The sequence below is a fragment of the Astatotilapia calliptera genome, chromosome 7 (genome assembly GCF_900246225.1).
Source record: "Astatotilapia calliptera chromosome 7, fAstCal1.2, whole genome shotgun sequence".
In the NCBI taxonomy this organism is placed as follows: Eukaryota; Metazoa; Chordata; class Actinopteri; order Cichliformes; family Cichlidae; genus Astatotilapia; species Astatotilapia calliptera.
In genome coordinates, this window is record NC_039308.1 from 11,065,651 (window position 1) to 11,087,665 (window position 22,015).

General features: G+C 38.7%; 2 protein-coding genes across 8 annotated transcripts; both read right to left on the reverse strand.

The window, feature by feature from the left end:
- Window positions 1-218: 218 nt before the first annotated feature.
- Window positions 219-8,240, reverse strand: oclna (occludin a). Of its 2 annotated transcripts, none has more exons than XM_026173031.1 (9): window positions 8,123-8,240; window positions 7,534-7,611; window positions 6,501-7,164; window positions 6,250-6,417; window positions 4,700-4,830; window positions 3,692-3,874; window positions 3,315-3,486; window positions 2,748-2,789; window positions 219-1,130 (listed from the first exon to the last, which is right to left on the reverse strand). In XM_026173031.1, exons 2-9 carry the CDS (start codon window positions 7,584-7,586, stop codon window positions 1,032-1,034), a joined length of 1,512 nt encoding a protein of 503 aa, XP_026028816.1. In that variant the 5' UTR covers window positions 7,587-7,611; window positions 8,123-8,240; the 3' UTR covers window positions 219-1,031. The 2 variants fall into 2 exon arrangements, with proteins under 2 accessions (XP_026028816.1, XP_026028817.1); XM_026173032.1 differs by lacking the exon at window positions 8,123-8,240 and adding an exon at window positions 7,974-8,085.
- A 1,006-nt stretch (window positions 8,241-9,246) lies between these two features.
- On the reverse strand, window positions 9,247-21,935 carry marveld2a (MARVEL domain containing 2a). Of its 6 annotated transcripts, XM_026173026.1 has the most exons (11): window positions 21,814-21,935; window positions 20,852-20,913; window positions 20,563-20,628; window positions 20,324-20,415; window positions 18,512-19,480; window positions 17,043-17,263; window positions 15,948-15,983; window positions 15,659-15,822; window positions 13,429-13,600; window positions 12,780-12,830; window positions 9,247-11,108 (listed from the first exon to the last, which is right to left on the reverse strand). In XM_026173026.1, the coding sequence occupies exons 5-11, from the start codon at window positions 19,461-19,463 to the stop codon at window positions 10,989-10,991; spliced, it is 1,716 nt and encodes a 571-aa protein (XP_026028811.1). In that variant the 5' UTR covers window positions 19,464-19,480; window positions 20,324-20,415; window positions 20,563-20,628; window positions 20,852-20,913; window positions 21,814-21,935; the 3' UTR covers window positions 9,247-10,988. The 6 variants fall into 6 exon arrangements, with proteins under 6 accessions (XP_026028811.1, XP_026028812.1, XP_026028813.1 ...); XM_026173027.1 differs by lacking the exon at window positions 20,563-20,628; XM_026173028.1 differs by lacking the exons at window positions 20,563-20,628; window positions 20,852-20,913 and having other exon boundaries at window positions 20,357-20,415.
- Between the last annotated feature and the right edge of the window lie 80 nt (window positions 21,936-22,015).

Here is a 22,015-nt window from a genome sequence, read left to right on the forward strand (position 1 = left end):
TGTCACATGGCCCTCTTCCTATTGAAAAAACAAAAGTTGTATCCAAGATGGCTGACTTCTAAATGGCCACCATGGTCACCACCCATCTTGAGGAGTTTGCCCCCTCACATATACTAATGTGCCACAAACAGGACTTTAATATCACCAACCATTCCCATTTTATTACGGTGTATCCATATAAATGGCCCACCCTGTAGATTAGAATTGGAGACACACTATAGGTTGTGTGATGTTACAATTTTCTAACAGCACTAAGCATTATTTATATTATGCTTTGTTTATTATGCAAAACATATTTATTGGCAAATGTAAGGTAACATATGTTTATGTAAGGTATCTGTGACAGGCCAAATTAGCTGATAGCTCCCTGCAGGTAAATCAACCACTTTGAATGTTACGCTTGTTTCAATTATACATCAGTTAAAAAACTGTCAGCTGGAAAGGACACTGAATTGGAAGGAAAAAATGATTTTATTATATTAAAAATGTACCACAAACCACTGTTAAAAACACATCATTTTGCATTAAACATGCTTAGTCAAAATGTCTATTCTGTCTTCAATTAACAGACTTTAACACATAAGGTCACTTATTACCACAAACTGCTAAAAACATTGTTTGCTACATCTTTACATGTTTTTGTTTATCGTGTAAAAGTAGAATGGACTTAAAACTTCAGAGACAGTAAAAGCAAGTTACTGTGAGCAAAAAACATTCAAACTTGGAATTGTGTGTGATTTTGTGCTCAACAGTCTATAGCCACGTAGTAGGACTGATCAAATGGGGCTAAATAAACACATACAATATAATCTATGAAAGTCCTTACTTATACCAATACAAAGAGTAGCACAAAATACAAGACAGAAATACAATTTGGGGTTTTTGTTGTTGTTGTTTTTTTCTGCTAAAATATGAACAGCTAGGCAGTTTTATCTCTTTCAGTGTAAGTCACAGTAGATTTATCCAGCCGTTAATCCCAGAGTGACTCGATCCAGTCTCAGACAGGCGTACAGTCCTCACACATTTTTATTTCAGGTCCTGCGGTCGTAATCACTGACCATCTTCTTGATATGGTTCAGTTTGGACTTCAGATATTTACACCTGCGCTTCTTCACCTGATAATCTGAAGACTGTGGATAAAAAAGGTGAAGCTTGTAAATTATACATACAGCAGAAGGCACCTATATATCTTACGTCTATCCAACTATTTTCTTTTCCAATTCAGGATGGGTATGGGCAGGTGGGGGTGGGGCCTATTCCAGCTGTCATAGGGTAGAGGCAGTGTTCACCCTGGACAGATGACCAATCTGTCCAGAGAAAACTTTTTACAGTCACACGTATGGTCAGTTTAGAGAGTCACCATTTTGTCTATAACGTTTCTGCTATCCATTAGGGCTGCCACAAATGATTATTTTGATAGTCAACTAGTCGCTGATTATTTTTGTGAATAGTCTACTAATCAGATCATGCATCCATTGGACATAAAACTTACAGCTTATTGCACCAGCATGCATCTGCAATTATATAACTATCATTAGCTTACAGCTTTAAGTGTTTAAGGTATGTGCTAACTAAAAATAAAGACAAGATGATGGTTTATTACATTTTAATGAAATTTCAGATTGTTTTGGTGGAGTTTAATAAACTCAGCCGTCTGCTCCTTGCTATCTAAAATATAATAGGACACCTGAGTATATTCACAAGCATCTCACACTTCTGATAATCAGTCATCTGCTTGACGTTTATTCAACTGTCAAAAAACTATAACTTTAATCTCAGCCAAACCGATTTACTCAGGAACAAATAAAATACTGAAAAAAGCCAAACAATAACATTTTTAAGTTATCTAAGTGACTTATATATCATGTTTAACCTGAGTAGCGAAAGACGGCGGTGGGTTTGAAAACGATTTTCCGCGAGTCCGGTGTTCTCACCGGCTCTAGTGAGCCTTGCCCCCGGCTAGCTATCGAGCTGGTGGGTAACAGACGTCTCCGAAAACGTCGGAGCGCTTTTGAAAATATGTGGTGTCTTGATAAACTGAGCAGATATTTGAAGTTTACACAGCTACATTCTCGCCTGAAGATACGTTAAAAGTTTATGTTGTGACCCAGAAAGAATAATAACAGTAATATTAAAACTAACTAGCTGCTGCCATTGTTGGAAACTGAGCTGGGCCGCGCTATGAATTCTGGGATAGGTTGGGCCACGAAGTATATGCCCGACCCATCCTTCAAATCTAGGGAAATAAAGGACCCATTTGTCAGCGGCATTTGTCAGAGTCTTCGAATTTGGACAGTCTTCATCGTGTCGCTGTAACGTAATTGGCCTACTAATGTGGGCACAGGAGGATGCGGTTCCTGAATTTGGACACAGGTACGATACTGGACACTGCTTCTTCGGAGTTTAACGACAGCTGGCATCCTTGTACACGCAGTGCTGCCATCTTCTGTTTCAGTCCATTATTACACTCTTAAATCCTACTACTTCTTCCTGCGTCTTTAGGGATCTTATAAAGCTTCAAACGACGCGATTTTGATAGTCGACGTAATCATGACTAGTCGACTAATCATGGCAGCCCTACTATGCATCAGCGCTGAGTTATTACAAGAATGTGTCTACAGCTGATATGGATTCTAACAAGACACCAGCATGATAAATTAGTGTCCAGTCACATGTATCACAGTGACAGGACATAGATAAAAAATAAATGAAAACTGACAAGTATAGATTAAATATTCCCCACATACCTTTTTCATATTCTTTATCTTGTTGTACTCATCCAAAGCATCCTGTTGAAAGGGCAGACAAACATTTCAAGTTTAGTCAGATTACTAAAGTCTCACGTTTAACTTTCATTGATTGGGTGACAGGTGGTAGAGCGGGCGTCTACCAACTGGAAGGCTCGGCCTCTTGTCTCTCCTTCCATGTGTTGAAGCATCCTTGATACTGATACAAAATACGTGTACCCGATGCATTTATCGGAGTGCGAGTGTGTGAATGTTAGATAAAAGTACTGCATGACTGTGTGTGTGTGTGTGTGTGTGTGTGTGTAACACCATGGACATCATGGATAAATGAAACTTGCAGTAGAAAATGCTTTGAGTGCTAAAAACCGAGAAAAATGGTGCTACATAAGTAGCAGTCAATTTATTACTGATTTATTACTTTCTTTCTGTTTTTGTTTAGAAAAGCTTTAATTTAGTGAAAAAGCACTTTTTCATCATCACACATCCAATATCCAACATTTATCCATCAGCAACTTCGGTTTTCAGATTATCAATGTCAGAAATACTAGAAATATTTTAAAATCTCACCAGGTACTGTGGGCTTCCCTCCTCCAGTTCATCCAGCTCTCTGTCCACTGCTGAAAGGCTCTGGTTAATTGCATCAAGCTCTGCCTGCAGATCTTTGTACTCCTGATGGTCGTGGTCAAATTCACGCTTGTAGTCATTGCGCTCTTGCTCATTTGCTATTGGAGGAAATTCACTGGAGGAAGGAAATGGGAAGAAAGAGAAGAGAAAAGAATGAAAATAATTATAATAATATTAGAAGTTCATATGTGAAAACATTCTTAAAAAATTAAAAGAAAAAAGAAAAAAAGACCGATATATGATAGACTTGACGGGTAATAATGTTTCAAAGATGATCAGTTTCAGCGGTCTGGTTATGAGGATTAAAACTTATGTCTTACCTGTCAAAGTCGTTGTCATCCAGCTCGTCTCCAGATGAGTTGTAATCTGTGTCGTAGTCCTGTCCGTCTACGTGGCGAGGCCGACCTGGTCGTCTCGTTCTGGAATATCCGGCTGAACTTGCCACTTCTGAGATACTGCTGTAGGGAGGCCTGCTTTGCAGTGGCAGTTCCTGGACAACAGGCCTGTGTGACAATAATAACAATAATTACTTTAGAAAATCGATGTCAAAGGTTAGTACATTAATAGAAGATTTTGACAATGGAAGATTTTATGTAAGACGAGTGTCAGGAAACTTCTACTAATGTAGGAGGAAGTAAAACACCGCCATAAATAACCTGCAAATTCATACTGTATGAGACAACCTTTAATAACCTCCTAATTCCTTATAGCTTGGTGTGTTACCTCATCAATACCAGGCCAGCACTGACATGTTTTCTTCATATTCTGTATAATAATATAATAATCAGCTCATTCTGCTTAGGTCTGGGTCATGAGAAAAAATTTCAATCAGTTTCGAGGAGCAAAACAAGGTTGCATAAACAAGGCTCAAGCTGAGTCTGCAATACACTGCAGCAGACCAATATCATACAGATTGTACTGATAGCACTGTGACCTAGGAGCAGGGCCGGTTTCCCCACAGACGTCTACACAACTGGAAATCTTTTGGAACCAGAGGAATCATAATCGCAGGCCGTTATGAAGAAAGCAGGTTTCCTGCTTTCTTCCTCACTGGCTTCACTTTTCAAACCCAGACATTATGTCCATTTTTTATATACTCTACGGTTATATGCGGTAACCGCAGTGACTGCTAGCATGGCTGCAAACACATGGATAATTAGACTCCCAGAATCAAGACTTCAGTACTGATTCTGGGAGGAAAACTGTGATGCGTATCTGTGACATCTCAGTGGTCTTAGGGTGCTGTCCTCAGTCTTACAAAATGAGATTCAGTGTTGAATTAGGATTGAGAAGTAAACACCTGCACTTGTATTGGGGCGCATACTCACTGAGGGCTGTAGCTGTATGGTGGTTTGTCGTAGTTTGTGCTTTCATCATCCAGATGACTCCTCGAGCTCCTTAGTTTTTCTGGGTAGTCTGAAATTGGAACTTCTCCAGGCACAGCAGACACATGGTTCACCTTCACAAAAATGTAAACAAATTAGCAACATATTTTTAAATAATATATAAAACCCATATCCAAAACTTTTACTGCACATCAGCAAGTAGCTACTTTCATGCTTTGGCACATTTACGCCAGATGCTTTTCCTCATGTGACCCCAAAGGGGACTAGTGTCTCTGGCAGGAAAGCAGCAACCTTTCATTTGTCAAGTGAATGTGTAAAGGTTACAGTGCCAACATCTAGCCAAAACTCACTGGTCATTTGCAAGTTTGAGCAAAATCATTAACTATTAAACCTCATCACTTTTTCCATTCACCAGCTAGCTTTAGTTTAGCCAACTATTCATTTTCTTCTTTCAGATACTTTCTCTCACCATTTGATATGCATTTTAGTTAGCTAAATCAAACTATATATCACAAATGAGATACACTTTAACTGTCTACATGTACTGTGTGTGCTGCATTCACACTGCCTCAGCACTTTCAGGCAGGTTCCCATAAGCTCCAGTAAAGTAAATACTTTCTAAGAATCAACTTGTTTATGTGGAGTTACGCATGGGCTAACTGATGACTTTTTCCTTTCTTTCGTTCTTTTTTTTAATAAATACAATTCAAAGTACCAGTAGAACCTGCTTTTCCTGTTCACTACTGTAAAGTGAAGTGTACAGCAAGGACTTGGCTGTGGTGAATATCATCACGACTTTCAAAATGACTCACTGTCTCGTTGCTACTCACTAGGATATATTGCTAAACCCCAATGAAACTTGTTTTACATCATTCATTGTGAAATGTAAATACCTTTGTTTTAATGCTTGAACATATTAACAATAATAAGCTCTGGTTCATGCTGTGTAAATTCCTTCCTTACTTCATGACATGCCAGCATGTGACTAAAGACATGCCAGAGTGAGACTGAAACTGTTATCTGAGAGCACGCCACACCTTGAAACCAAAAATACAGTGCTAGACAGAAAGCGCTCATTGGTCCACATTTCACCTTCTCTGCTGATAAACAAGTGACTACCATCAAACTGGTTTTACCAGTCCTCTACTGCTGCATGACATCAGATCACAAAGACAGTTCTGGGCTATAACTTCTCTTCTCAGAAAGTGGCAAAAATGCTCCAATCCTTTATCATATTTATCATATGTGTTCATATGTGATACCACAAAACAAAATCATTGTAAACTAAATGCTTTGGACTGCTGGGTGGAATTAACACTAAACATAAAGGCCTAACAATGGATCTTAAGAAATTGAACTGATCACTCAATGAAAAATAATGAAATAAAGGCTTCAAATGCGCTGTCCTTGTCAAAAAATAGCTGTTTTTACGTCATTGGAAACGAATTGTTTTGTTTTTTTATGTCATTGCAATAACAAATGTTTTTGCGAAAATGTATCTTTACAAAAGCCTATATAAAGCTGTCACTCACCCATGCCTCTACATCCTGAGGTGGTGCCAAGTCATCAATGACTTTCACTTTCTTCCACAAAATGTTGCTTTTGCCAAAATTTTGGATTTTCTGCCGCGTCTTCAGTGCAAAAACCAGCATGATAAGCAGAGCTGCTGTCACCAGGAAGCCAAACACAACGGCAATGGCCTGGAATGGGAAATAAACCACCACATTAGAAACAGAAAAAAGTTAAAGACAGAAATGGACATAAATCAAATCTGTGCTCTCACCTCTTGTGGCTCAAATACACAGTAACGGTAAAGGTATTCATTAACAAATAGTGCTGAGGACTGCGGTTGTTGGTAGGGAGCACACAATGCAGTAAGGGTGTTGCCTTGAAGCGTTCCATATGACTGTGCCGATGGGTTCACTGCCACCAAGTATACTATGGTGGCTATAAGCATAAACAGGGCTAGGATGGCAGAGATGATCACCACAGCCAGGTAGAACCTCCTGCTCTCTGATAGGCTTTGACGGGATACAATGACGATGAAGACCGTGAGTACGAAGATGAACACAATGGCTGACATGGCGATCATAAACCCTTTGCCTGAACGTGGTTCAACATAACTGTAACCATATCCTCCATATCCATAGCCACCGCCATAGCCGCCGCCAAAGCCGCCGCCATAGCTGCCACCGTAGCCACCACCATAGCTGCCACCATAGCCGCCACCATAGCCGCCACCATAGCCACCAATGCCTCCAAAACCAGACAATGCTCCCTGAGAGTCATAAGCCAGTGTGGAGGCAACGCAAGCAAATATAAGCAAGCACAAAAAAGTGCAAATGACAGCCATGATTTTGAGGATGCCTGGTGGAGACGTCAAGCGGTAGAAATGCTGGAACTCATCATCTGGGTAGTAAGAATAGGCAGGCTGCGGAACGATTTTACTGTGTAGGGGGGAGAGACAAAAGAGACAGTGTTTATGGTGAGATATATATATTATATATACACATATATATATAAAGTGATAGTGATTATTTAATAAGATAAACAACATTTCTACCAAGATTTGTCAAAGTTAATTAGTTTGTAAATATTTTTAATTATATACCTTTTTTATTTGCATGTAAGGTAAATGAAAGCTACAACAAAAATCTTAACAAAACTGATTTCAACCCAAAATAAAGACAAACTAAAAAAAATGACAAAGTCAGAAAGAAAAACGTAAATACTCTATATTATCATCTTGAACATTCTGATGAACACTTACAATACAAAATGATCAGCAGTAGAAATATTAATCGAAAAACACTCACTGGTCATCATCTGCCTCGTAAGGAGGAGGGCTTCCTACGGGACTGGAAGACATAACTTCTGATCCACTTGGTGCTGATCTGTAAAAAACAAGAATATTTATGGTTAAAGCAGATCTCGTTTAGGGTTCATAAGTGTTGTCATAGCTATTAAGTATCATCATTGTTAAATGGTGATAACTGAAGTCTTCCTAAGGTCCATGGATCTGCTGACTTTATTATGACATTCACCAAGAAAAAAAAAGGCAGCATTTCAACTAAAAAGTGGAACAGAACATTTCTTTTATTTACAATGATTGACTCTATTAATTACTCTGCTGCAAACATCAGACCTACATAGTAAGATATTTGTAAGACATTTTCAGAGACTTATTCCCCACAGCATAACCGTGCTAGTATGCAGCGATTAAAAACCCAAGATTACAATTGCTAGCATGACAAACCTCCTAGCAATTTTGCTTCATAGAAGAGATAATAGGGTTAATAGGATAATTGATTTGAGTATCCAACGACACACTTATCTTTAGATCGTTATTTTAAAATGAAAGAAGCCTCTGCTGATAGTCCCACAATTTCAAATCGATACACTAACCTGCTACTTTGTAAGAGTCCTCAGCTGAAACAGCTCAAGTGAAACTGCGACTTCCAATAAAAACATCCTGACCACACCTAGACAGGTTCGTCTCTCGCTCGGTAACAGCACGCCCCGCCTCACAGAGGTCACATTACAGAACATGAGCGGAAGTCAGCCTTTTCCCTCTGAATTAAAAAACAAAACGTTTTTATAAATACTTTAAGTTGGTTGTGCATGTCTCTTACAAATGTTAAACCAATGTATTTTAACAAACGTGTCCAACAACTTACGTGCAAACCTATTTCGCCTGGCAAAGAAGGAAACTAATATGAGTGACATTATAAAGAAGTTCGCCAATCTTTGAGTGTCACTCCAACAAACGTATCCCTCGTACACAAGTAAGCAAGAGAAGACTAATTAACACGAACTGAATAAAATGACAAGAAACAAGTTTGAATGTATTCTGAGCTTTGATTTTCTGTTAATGTTCGCACATAACCCAGTGCAAAATGTTTTTAATAATGGTAAATGGACTGGTTCTTATATAGCGCTTTTCTACTCAAAAACACTTAACACAACTTTTCTCATTCATATCAGAGCTTTTATCATTCTGACAGTTACACACATGGATGCACCTTGTCTATGGATTTTTGGCATGCAGAGAGGAGGAGATGCGATCGAACCACTTACCTTCAATTTGGTAGGTGACCAGATGTTGATCTACCTAATTGGTTAAACATTTAACTTTAGAGTCAGGATTTTCATGTTATGATTAAGTCCAGATTTGCATCAACTAATATTTTTACTATTAATTAAAGAATTGTCCTATTTTTGTCTACAAAATGTTTTTTAAGTTAACACTACATCTAAAGCAAGAGCTTCTTTAATATTATATTTTTTTTTAAAAAAGTATTTCAATGGGCTCATTTGCACTATAAAGTCCAAAAGCCAGAAAAAGTATTACTGGGAAAGCAACTCAAAAGATAAAATTTGTTTAATCAGTTGATTACTCAGTCACTTCTTTCATCTCCCATCCAGCCTTTTGTTTTCTTTGGTGTTCTTGCCCATCAATATTTTATTACTTTTTGCCACAAAGCAAAATGGCTGGCTGCTGATTAACAAAGAATATAACTACACCATTGTCCAATAAGCAGAACTGTATTTGGAGGACAGAAAGCATGAAATTATGAAAAAATTATACACATTTAAAGAGAAAAAAACCTTGGAAAATATTTTCTGTTCAGTGAAAAGGTTCACAGTGTTATAAAGCAAATAAATTGAGATTTTTAGGCAGTTACGTGACTATAATGTACAAAATGTTTTTTTCACTCAAAGTCTGTGCAAGTTGCGTCCAAAGTACACATAGCAAACAGCTACAATTCTACAATTCCTTACTTTCAGATTCAGACACCGCAACATAAAAATGTATCCTAATGTAATGTATCCTAATTTCCCCTTGGGGATAAATAAAGACTCTGATTCTGAAAACGTGCACTTAAAAGAGTATATAAACAGTGGTTTTCATGAGGTTAAAAGTAAGAAAAAACAAATTACGCAGACAACTGACAAAAACAAACAAACAACGGATTAAACCCTGACAGAAATAATGCAGCATTATCAATAATTATACAGACATTCACTTGAAACTATTGTCAGATATGAAATTAAATGGACAACCTCAGCTACATTTTTTAGTCACAGCATCACACACATAGAATTTTTTGGTTTGCATTCAATCAAATTATAAAGCTACAAAGTGACAGCAAGCTTAAAGGGTGGTACATAGACAGAACTGTGGTCTGGCTGGGGAGAGGGGTATTTGGGTTTTTTATTCAAGTTAGGGATTTATTAAAGTTAGCCGTGCTATTTATCCTAGTTCCTTAATATCCAGCTAAGCTAATCACCCAAATTTAACCCTGGAGAACCAATGGGGTCAGAGTCGACCCCATTGGTTTTCTAGGGAAACCATGGGGTCAAATTTGACCCCATGGGTTCTCCAGGGTTAAGAGTGTAGCCTAGGGAGTGGTGAGCACTCATATAGCAATGTGAGACTAACTGGCATGGGTGATGAAGATTGCTGGCAGTCACTGTGAAATCAACTGCTAAAGAATTATTCACTAAGGCCTAAAGACATGTTAATGACACACTGTCAACCTCTATTCACTAGGGAAAAGTGTACACTCTTAACTGGTTGGAAAGTAGTTGCTAGAAATTGCTGACAATTGTTAGCATGACATTGGTTGCATAAGGGTATATGGTGCAGCACCGGAAAACTTGCAATTGCTTCAGTTGCTAGCATTGATCTAAGTGTGCTAGTAGTTTACATTGAAGACGCTAACTTGTCTGCAATCACTCACAAAACTACTCACTAAGCAGTAGCAAACCAGAAATGTAGACAATTCACCTTCAAAGTATAAATTGCAGATTTTGAAATGTGTTGGTTGTAGAAGTCAGGGACAACTTTCACTCTGAAAGCAAACATTCTCCATTTCCAGTTTGCATCACATTTTTTTAAGATTTACTATAGCTCAGCAAATTGCAAGTTTGTATCATCCACGCAACCCCCCCCCCCCCCCCAAAAAAACAAGCTATACATATATATAAGGTATTCCTATTAAAGATGAAACATTGTGGTCATTTGCTTTGGACTTTAAAGCTTTAAGAAACCACACATTCAAAAGAGAAATTGTTGACAGATGTGTTTTCTTCCAGTTATTGTCGCTGAACAGATTTCAAAAGGCAGGGAAAGCTTGATAAGCTCATGGTTTTGACTGCATTCAGCATCAACTTGCAACATCAAGTGTTCATTTTCAGCACTGGTGATGTAGAGATGGCGACAGCAGTTCAGTATTTGTGCTGCAGTACAGGAATTTCTCAGAGGTTTTCAGCTGTAGCCATCATTCCATTCCATGACTTTATCATATTCTTGGATCTTCTGTTTGATGTGTGATAGCTTGTTCTTCAGATACTCACAACGCTCTTTCTTTTCTAGGAAAGTGGGATCCTGTAAAGGTAAGGCAGAAACAGTGATCAGATTATAGTCTACTGTTCTTTAACCACCAAAAGACAAAGCCTAAATAAACTCCTAAATCTGACATTGCTGTCCATCAAAAACAATGTGCAACGCTGTTGCAATAGGCAACATGTTGCTTCATTACAACACTGTGGTTTTCGATGACTCCATAGATAGTCCTGCTATCCCAAATACTCAACACAACAATAACTACATTCTAAAATTACACAATATCCGTGGAGATTAGTAGACCTTTTCATAACAGACCTCTTGACTTGCAAATGCAAAAAAAGCACATGTAGAATTAATGATGGCTGAAGTTACAATATACTATGTCAGTGGATCCTCTCCCAAAAGGAATCAGGCCAGCATTAACACCTGATACATTACAGCAGAGACAGCAAATCTTTTTGATTTTGATTATAAATTTGACAGGTTATTATATCCCAGTGACCACTGAAACTAAAGTTAATTTAGCTTCAAAATAACTGAACAAAAAAAATTTGTTGCAGAGGGTCACTTTTTGAAGGAATAATAAGAATCCTGTACTTTTCCTGCAAACTCTTAAAAAAGTTCTTCTGTCTACAGCTTTTGGCTCACTTTTGTTTCTCTGGACATTTTTCCAGCTGTATTTGACATAGAAAGAGCTTCCAGTTTTTTTCCGAGGTATACGCATAGGACCTTTGTCGACCTTTAGCCCTTCAAAGCTCCGTTAAACCTGATCATTTATGGAGCAATAAAAAAATATGTAAGAGCAATAAAAGATATGTCTGTAAAAATTACACCATGTTTAATCAATAAAGACTTTATAAAGGTATAAAAAAAAGTATCAGAGGGCTGTGGACCTGAGAACATTTCCATTCAGTTTAATTAAACTTTATTTATATAGCACCTAATCAAGAAAAGTCCCCCTAAGGTGTTTCATAAAAACCCAACAATGTAAGAGTGAAAACCCTTGAGAAAACAAAAAAAAAGCACATAGCAGCAGTGGGAAGGAAAGATTGTCTACATGTTGCAACTGTTTACTGTCACCAGGGGGCAGTGTCACAAACAGTCTTTGTCATGCAATCCTTGTTGATGATCTGATCTTTTCTTTGGGGTTTTTTTTTTGCTCCTCCCTTGTTTATGGTTAATGTTGCTGTTGCACAGTTTCAAAGAAAGGAAAAGCGTTTTATGGTAATTAAATTTTTATGGAAAGTTTCGGGTCACTATTCTGCTAAAAGACCCATCTATGACTATGGTTCTCATCCATTTTAAAGCACATAGCTGCTCCCCATGTAAGTTAAGCCATCACCATTAGCAGAAAGTGGACAGGTTTTCTTTCTACACATGATGAGTTCAGATCAGGAATATCTTTAAATGACTGACTGACTGTAATCAATGCGAAAGAGGGACACTATTAATATGTGAGCGCCAAAATTTTGGCTGGGTTGTAGGGGTTTCAATATTTAGTTCACTCAGTAACAAGGAAATCAATTTGTAACTTCTGTAATGTGTTTTTATGGAATTTTGTGGTCGACAATCTGTCTCTTCTGCATTAAAATGAAACTAAGAAGAAGTAGAGACTGTTTATACTTTTGTAAGTGAAGAAAATCACAAATTTGGTAGGGAAATAATTACTTCCCCCCATTTTATAAAACAGTAACAAGACAATAAGCTCACATTTTTCTTCCTCTGGTACTCCTGGAGGATTCTGTTAATGCGATCCACCTCCTACAAGAACAGAAAGAGAGGCATAGTTAACTCAAACACTGAAACTCAGTATGAAAATGAGTTGCAGTGACGCAGTACCAGCAGCTTTCTGATGAGAGTGAGGAATTTCAGGGTGGAGGGGAAATGCAGAGGGGACAGGAAGTCCAAACAGGGGAAGTTACGGGATGAGGAAATGAGGTACAATTTCAAAACAAAAAGACAGAGTGTAATATTCCAAACATGCAATCAAAATGCATCCTTATTCCATTTAGTTTCATTTGATTCCTGAGTGGGTTTGCTTGTTTTAGTTTAGCTTTTATAGTTTAAAATGTTTAATTTTAGTTTCATTTTATTAGTTTCAGTGTAACCTATTAGTGCCTTTTATTTTTAAAATAATTACTGTATTTATGCCAAATGCAACAAGCAAAATTTAAGGGAGTCAATGTAGATATAACAGTACAAACAGAACTTTTTGACGGTGGCTAACTCAGTCTTGTAGACATCTATACACATCCAAAAAGGCCTCAATGGGTAGTTTAAGCTTAATGTGAAGCTGTGCTAAGCAAATCAACATCAGTTCTTGTTAAATTAAATTTAAGAGGTGTATATAAGCAATCACCATCTGGTTGGTAGGGTGCTGAGGTAAACTGCCCATCATAGCGTCCATCTCATTAAACTTCTTGAGGGTTGCCTGCACCTCTGAGTGGAGCTCTTTGTACTCTGCGTACTGGTCGTTGAACACGGCCCGGTACTGGTCCCGCTCCTCATCTGACCGGATCACTGGGTACTTACTGTAGGAAACAGGAATACGAAGAGCACAGTTTTAATGTCACATCTTTTCCTAACCATATTTAAGTTATACATGGCGATAGTGGAGATAAAGATCCAATATGCTATCATGGTTGTGTTTTCTATTTATAGTGTTTTACTATTCATTTATTTCATTAAAGTGTTATTGTATGAAAGTATTTTTTTTGTCTGAAATATGAGAAAGATTTAAAGTTTCATAAGTGTTTAAAAAATGGTAAATAGTTAGACAAATTAGAAAAGCTTTTAATATGCGATTTATTTTCATGGAGTTTTAATTGCCTTGTACATCTATGTGTGTATATTGGTTTATCAGTTTTCTTTGTATTTACAAATGTGTTCCGAGTAAACAGCTGTATTTAATGCACGCTGTGAAAGGAAAAACTTCAGTGTTAATCAAAAATTGCTGTTTGGTTGCTGGAGGACAAGATGTGGTGGACAAACTGCTATTCATCTACTACTGAAACACCTATATTACAAATAATACACTTCATGGTAACTGACAAAATGATTGCCAGTTTATATTAAAACCATTAGCTAGTTGAGTTTCAGTGTGTTTGACTTTGTAAAAACAAAATCAGTGCAAACAAAATAGAAAACTCACAGAAAACATTTCCTATTAGAAAAGCATTATACATGCTTCCCCTAGGCAGTATCATCAGAAGACATAGCATACATTTTCACTACTATGCTGATGACACCCAGCTCTATCTATCCATGAAGCCAGATAACACACACCAATTAGTTAAACTGCAGGAATGTCTTAAAGACATAAAGACCTGGATGGCCGCTAACTTTCTGCTTCTTAATTCAGATAAAACTGAGGTTATTGTACTCGGCCCTGAAAATCTTAGAAATACGGTATCTAACCAGATTCTTACTCTAGATGGCATTACCTTGGCCTCCAGTAACACTGTGAGGAACCTTGGAGTCAGACTGCTTTCTTCCATTTGTGCAACATCTCTAAAGTTAGAAATATCCTGTCTCAGAGTGATGCTGGAAAACTAGTTCACGCATTTATTACTTCCAGGCTGGACGACTGTAATTCACTATTATCAGGATGTCCAAAAAACTCACTGAAAAGCCTTCAGCTAATCCAAAATGCTGCAGCAAGAGTACTGACAGGGACTAGAAAGAGAGAGCATATTTCTCCTGTTTTGGCTTCCCTTCATTGGCTTCCTGTTAAATCCAGAATTGAATTCAAAATCCTGCTCCTCACATACAAGGTCTTAAATAATCAGGCCCCATCTTATCTTAATGACCTTGTTGTACCATATCACCCTATTAGAGCACTTCGCTCTTGCTCTGCAGGCCTACTTGTTATTCCTAGGGTATTTAAAAGTAGAATGGGAGGGAGAGCCTTCAGTTTTCAGGCCACTCTTCTGTGGAACCAGCTTCCAGTTTGGATTCGGGAGACAGACACTATCTCTACTTTCAAGATTAGGCTTAAAACTTTCCTTTTTGGTAAAGCATATAGTTAGGGCTGGACCAGGTGACCCTGAATCCTCCCTTAGTTCTGCTGCAATAGACGTAGGCTGCCGGGGATTCCCATGATGCATTGAGTTTTTCCTTTCCAGTCACCTTTCTCACTCGCTATGTATTAATAGACCTCTCTGCATTGAATCATATCTGTTATTAATCTCTGTCTCTCTTCCACAGCATGTCTTTATCCTGTCTTCCTTCTCTCACCCCAACCGGTCGCAGCAGATGGCCGCCCCTCCCTGAGCCTGGTTCTGCCGGAGGTTTCTTCCTGTTAAAAGGGAGTTTTTCCTTCCCACTGTCGCCAAAGTGCTTGCTCATAGGGAGTCATATGATCTGTATCTACTTGAGGCGATTTTTGTTGTGATTTGGCGCTATATAAATAAAATTGAATTGAATAGATATGTTTAAGTGTGTGCAGGTGTGATTTTCCCTCGTCTTCTGTGATGTCTGAGCCTTTTTATTTAACATTTGAAAGAAACAACTGCAGATTGACTGTGTACTGTATCTACTTTTGTCTGACTCTCTTGACTTTTTTTTTCTATTTTCTAGGTAACACTTACGCAATGTAGTCTGGCACTATAACAGGTTTAGGAATGTGCCCCGAAGGTATAGCTCCCTGCAAAACCTTTGCAGGAACTGCTTTTGGTGCAGTATGGATGGGAACCACTGAAGAGCCCTGGACCTTTTCTGGAATTCTGGGAGCAGGAGCAGAATCTGTTACCATCTGCAGAGACACAGCAACATGTTTACTGCATTACTGTAATACTTACAGAGAAATCATCAAACAAGCATTTATTCTTTCTGCATTCCATCTTTAATGTGTGAAGTCTTTTCTTACAGAATCCTTACCAATGACTGCACAGCTCGTATGTTTGATGGCTGCATCTGCACATGTAAGATATATAAAAATATAATTCATTAACATGTGATTTATATTTTTTACATCTCTATGTTTTACTTTTGAGCTGCCATTAAACCCTACAATAACAATAGGAGTTTGTAAATTTTGTTTTTGCTCTGTTATTTTTAAAATGTTGTCTTGTGTGCCTACTGAGCTCATATGTCTTGAATTGACGGCAAATATGTTTATTTTATTTTTTATATAAACCCCTCAAATGGACCACAAGCCCACTGGCTTAGTGTGAAAAGCAGGACTATACATCCAGCACACATGTATTTAACCTTCATTCAGGGTTTTGCAAGCAAGGATACTAAAGCTACAACTATAAGCTAGCTAATCTGTACTATTAACCAACTGTTGCCATTAGCCATTACAAAAATACCATAAAGAAATTTAAAAAATAATTAATGACCAATTAAACTACATTAATACCCATTTGTCTGATAACCTTCCACTTGTAAACAATAATTATGGAAGGCTTAATTGTTCTTTGCTACATGTGAACAATGTTAACTGTGATTAGGCGCTTACTTGCAAATGACTTAAGAAATAAACTCCCTGGTGTCTCCCTCTCTCTTTTCACCCACTATGTGCGCACAGAGTACCTACACAAACTGTCCCTCACAATTACAATTTCAGTAGGTTAACAGTGCTTCCAATTTTAGTGCATAACTAGGCAAAATGACTAGTGTAGTTATGACCAGTGGCATAAATCATCTCCTTTAAATCTCCGAATTAAAAACGGTCACTTGCATGTTGCACAATTAATAAAAGAGAAAGAATACAAGGCAAAACTAGAGTGAACTATGTGTACCCCTTTTGGCAACACATGGGCAGGACTGGCAGACCCCACCCACTCACTCACTCCCCTGGAGCTTGTGTGCAAATTATGTGGTTTGTTGTTGCAGTGCAGTCTGCGTCTGCATGTGTGGACATGTTTGAGGCTGTTTTTAAGTTATCAAAGTGAAGAACTCTTGACTGAATGTAAGGAATCCCTAGACCCAATTTCATAAACAGAGCAAACCTAAACAAAGCAAGCTTACCTCCTGGCCGTACCTCTCCCGGTATTTACGTGCAGCTTCGTGTCTCCACAGCTTGAGGCACACAATGGCTCCAATCAGATACACGAGCATTGTGACAAAGAGGAAGATAATGGCAGCAATCTGGCCTGCTTCCGTTCTGCAGAACGCTCCGTTAATGCCATTGTTGAACATTGGGTAGGAGCAGAGACCTCCACGAGTTGTGTCTCGAACATAGACAATGCCTGGAGAATAAAAATATTCTATTATATATGCAGATCAAAAACTGATTTAAAAAGAGACTGAATATTTAATTCATTTTAATTTTAAAATCATTACATTATACCACCAGACAAAGTTATGCACTGGAATTACCTCAGTTTTACCTGAATCTATTTTTTTTTTACTTGATGCTTCAATCTCTGCAATACTGTATTTCTAAGCACAGCAAATTAATCAGAGTTGTAGTTAATATTAACATATCTGACTTCTTTATATTTGCAATTCAGTGTTTGGTTCTATAGAGAGTATGAGAAGTACATGACATGACCCAGAACCCCAAATCACAGCCTTTATCTTTGTCTTTCCTTTGTCAATTTTCACACACCCTTGGGTTACTGATTAACTCAGACTGGCTCCACATATATATTGAGAACCAAGTTGTCATTAACCTAAGTATACCTAATAGCTTCACTTCAACCTTGCTACAATGGCAAAATTGTTGAACTGAAAATTGTTTTCTCTTTTACATTTTTAACTGCATTCCACCAATAACTGGGTTTGAAATACAGGACTTGCCTATTAATGAGTCTATCATGCCTATCATGCATCATAACCGCTTAAGCTTTAATTAAGAGGGAGTACTGTGCCAATTTCTTGCTTGATATTATTTATTTCTGGACTCTATTAAAGAAGATTTCTATGATTCACAGTTTAAAATAATCATTCATACTGGGCCATGGTGCATTCCTCAGTTCACTGTCTGCACAAAACAAGATGTTTTTAGGTCCCCGGAACAACTTTCACTGTATATAAAAGATGAATGTAGGCATTGAAAAGTGACCCACTGACTTCTGGACTATGCATTTTGAAATTAATGCATAATTTTTAAGTCCTTAGTTGTCAAAGGAGTCTTGGCAAACTTGGTTAGCAAGCCACAGAACACACTGTAAAGAGTTCAACTTTCTTCTAATTTCAAGAACATACAGCTGTCTGGGTAAAAATCCAAGTAACTAGACCTAGAATTGCTTTAACAAAATTTATCAGGTTGAGTAAAAACAAACAAAACAGTAAAATTCCAAGATTTTAGCACGGCAGTCTATGGTGATGTCGGGGTACTTTCTATAACCCTTGCTGTAAAGTCTTCAATGAAATTACATTGATGGTGTCTACCACGCTGAAAAAAACTATTTAAAAATATTCTTTTAAACAACAGATTCTCTGAATAATCCACTGAACTGTCTTCAATGACAAGATGCAGCTATGTTTCCTACCTGCTGCCATGTACAGCAATGCCAAGGCCAAGTTTATGATAAACTCAGTCAAAGGCCACCAGGAGGAGTCCAGCAGGATGGTGCGGTAGTACATGGTCATCCCGAGCACTAACATGATCACAGTTACCACCCATGCCAGCCCTGCCACTACCAACACAAAAGGGGTTTTGGGGCCTGTGTAGTAGGAGGTCCCGTCTATGCTGCCACCATAGTAACCTGCTCCATAAGCTCCACCAGGAGACGAATATCCAAACATGTTGAACCACTCATTGTCTTTGTGGATATAAGCACAGACACAGGCAAATACACCTGCTCCCAGCAGCAGCTCCACACAGCCCAGAATCCTCAGCAGTCCTGCCCAGGACTTCATGTAGGCATAGCGCTGATGGTACTCCTGCACTCGCTCACTGTAGGTCAGACCTGTATGGTAGGTGTGCCCAGACACAGAGTCGTGCCCATCCCTTGCTTCCAGAAGCTCTTTGCGTGAATTGTAGCTGCCGCCTGATCCGCCATATTTATCTTGGAATGACGCAGGAAGAGAGGGGGAGTGTGGGGGGGAGCAGCGAACTCCGTCTGTTGTGCTGTTGTTATTGCTTGAAGACGTAGGCATGGACCACGTCTTTTTACTACTGCGATTGCTTCCTCTGAAGAAGTTCTTCCATGAGTTGGGGATAAAGCGGTGGACTGGTTTGATGTCAATGGCAGGATCAGGCTCTAGATCAGTGTTGTCTTCACTTCCACTGGGGTCAAACTCAAGGCCAACAGGAGGCTGAGCAGGCAAAGGCGGAGGTGGAAGAGGGTCGGTGCTCTGAGCAAGATGAGGAGCTCTCTGCTCTCTCAGGGGCTGTTGATCATAGGAGTCTGATCGGGGTAAAGAGCTGGGTACCTGGTCATAGTGGGGCGCATGGCGGACACGCTCAGTGCGTCCGTAAGAGCCTCCTCCATAGGACATGAGGATGGTGATGGTCCCTAAATGCACAGACATGTTTATAAGTAAATATTTGGTGTACTGTGATTGATATATATATATAGAGAGAGATATATATAGAGATATATATATAGAGATATATACACACACACACACACACACACACACACACACACACACACACACACACACACACACACACACACACACACACACGTACTATTTAAACATACATGGTCCCTAACAGACAGTGCCTTCTGATCCTGTTAATTGTAACTTCTCTTAACAATTCATCACTGAGCAAGTCCATTAATTTTTGAGACTTGAAACATAGTTGACTGGTTGAATAAACACTCCCTAATTAAGTATTCAATGAAGTGTGATCCATCAAGTAATTATGAAGTGTGCATTTGTTTTAGCTTCATTCTTATTATCAACTTAAATAACAGAAGAAAGAAAAAAAGGAGAAAGAAAAAAGGAAGAAAAAAATCAAATTAAGTCTCAGATTGATGATGATCTCATAAATGATACTCAAGCCCAACATTCACGAGGAGAAAAAAGTACACCAAACTAAAAAAGATAAGCCCCAGAGTACCAGAAGCCACCAGCAAAAACCCTCTTCATACAAAAAGCCCTTGTGATTTATGATGTTATCCAAGCCTCCTCCATGCAAGCTGAATAAAGACTGTATTTTTGTGCTGCAAACAAGTATGGAGCATGAATTCCCCTGTTGCCTCAATAAGCTATTCAGGAATGCTTTACTTACTGCAAGCTGCTACTGCAGACAGCACAAAAATACATTCTTACTAACTAATGAGCCTTTGAAAGACAGTTTCTTGTGGCAGATTTGATCTTGAGAGGTTAAAAAAAGTATGCTTGAATACCTCGTTTACACGCAGTCACTCAACACGACTTACATTGGCTTGCAGGTCAGAATGCAAACCTTGTATGACTATACAGTGTACAGATGAATCACCTGTAGAGACAGACAAGGGAAGATATGAAGATGAGTTGTAAACTCCATGCTTTGATCAACTGTCTTATCATTTAATGCACTGTACTTAGGCTGAAGCTAAACTGGCGAAAGCTGGCAATGTTTCTCACACAAGCACATTAACCTTACCTTAGTTTGAAAGTTCAGTCTCTGCTAACCAGCTACTTCTGTTCCCTCTCGCCACTCCAGCCAAAACTAACATAAATTGAGTTGCCAGTCAGTGAGTGCCTTTCACCTGACCATCTCAGAATCGGCTGTTTTTTGTATGACCTAATTATGCTTAATGAAGCTATTAAACAATCAAAATTTTACTGTTGTACTATGAGAACTATCCAAGGTACAGGACCTTAAAGTACACTGGGGTGGACATAGCTCCAGAGTTGTCACATCACTAGAATTTCAAACTCTATACCCATACCCAGGAAATGACTTGCTATTCGATACCATTTTCAATATCACTGGGAAGATGTTGACTCTGCCCTGCAACAACATAAGTAATGAGGAAGAAGTCACATTAACTAGTTAATGTTCAACTAATTTCACCATTGTGAAAAAGATGTAAAATAAAAAGTGTAACAGGTTCACTTTAAGCTTTCTCAGAGTATTGACCAATCAAACGTCTCCTTTGGTTCAGGCTTATCACAACTGGTCAATGCAAGGAGAAAAATATTCTTTTAATATCACATAAAGGGTCAATAATGAAAATAACCGTCTTATTAATTTATTTAACAGATTATTATCATCAGCCGTAGAGTAGTATTTTAAATTCTAGTATGGTATTCATAGCTGGAGTAAAGGACCTGAATTCTTGAGCTGTGACTAAACTGTAGAGTAGCGGCTCACGACGAGGACTGTTAGTTCACTTTTGACTTTATCACCAGTTCAAGTCAGACAGACGCCTGCTACTGTTATCACGAAGCTGTTCCCAAGCTCTACTTGCTTTAATAATAAACAGGTAACGAGAAAATAGGATCACTTTGTAGTCCGTATCAAATGATATCACTGCGCGCAAGGAAGGAGGCCTGGACCTGTGGACTTCATAGTTTGAGCTGGCACACAGCATGAGGGTTCGGGCAAGAGAACAGGTCAGCCCAATATTCTGGTCTGACTCTATGTTAAGCTAATATCGTTTTCAACGTAGTTTGGAGACCGCGATATGAGTTTTTCTTCCGAACACAGCTGTTTTCACATGTTTGGCTGAGTGAACAGGAGGTAAACTTCACTCGAGCACTCAACAATTTGACTCAGCCTTCTGTTTACCGCCTACTTTTCGACATAAAAACTTTTATTCCGACACGCCAACCGACTCCTTCTATTATTCTGCGAAACACATAACTCCGCGCTCTGTGTAGTGGAACCATCGCGTTGGAGGTCGCTTACCTTATTCGCTTTCCTTCCTTTTCCCGTTCTTCTCTCTCCCATTTCAGTAACGTTAACCGCAGGTTTCACTCGAAGGCAAGCACGTGACTCGCCCATCCCTTTGACGTCACTACACAGAGGAGCAGTTTACCTGGTTGGAAAAAAGAGAAGTTCAGCAGCAGCTCACCTGACGCCACCACAAACTGACGCTGGCTCGTTTAGA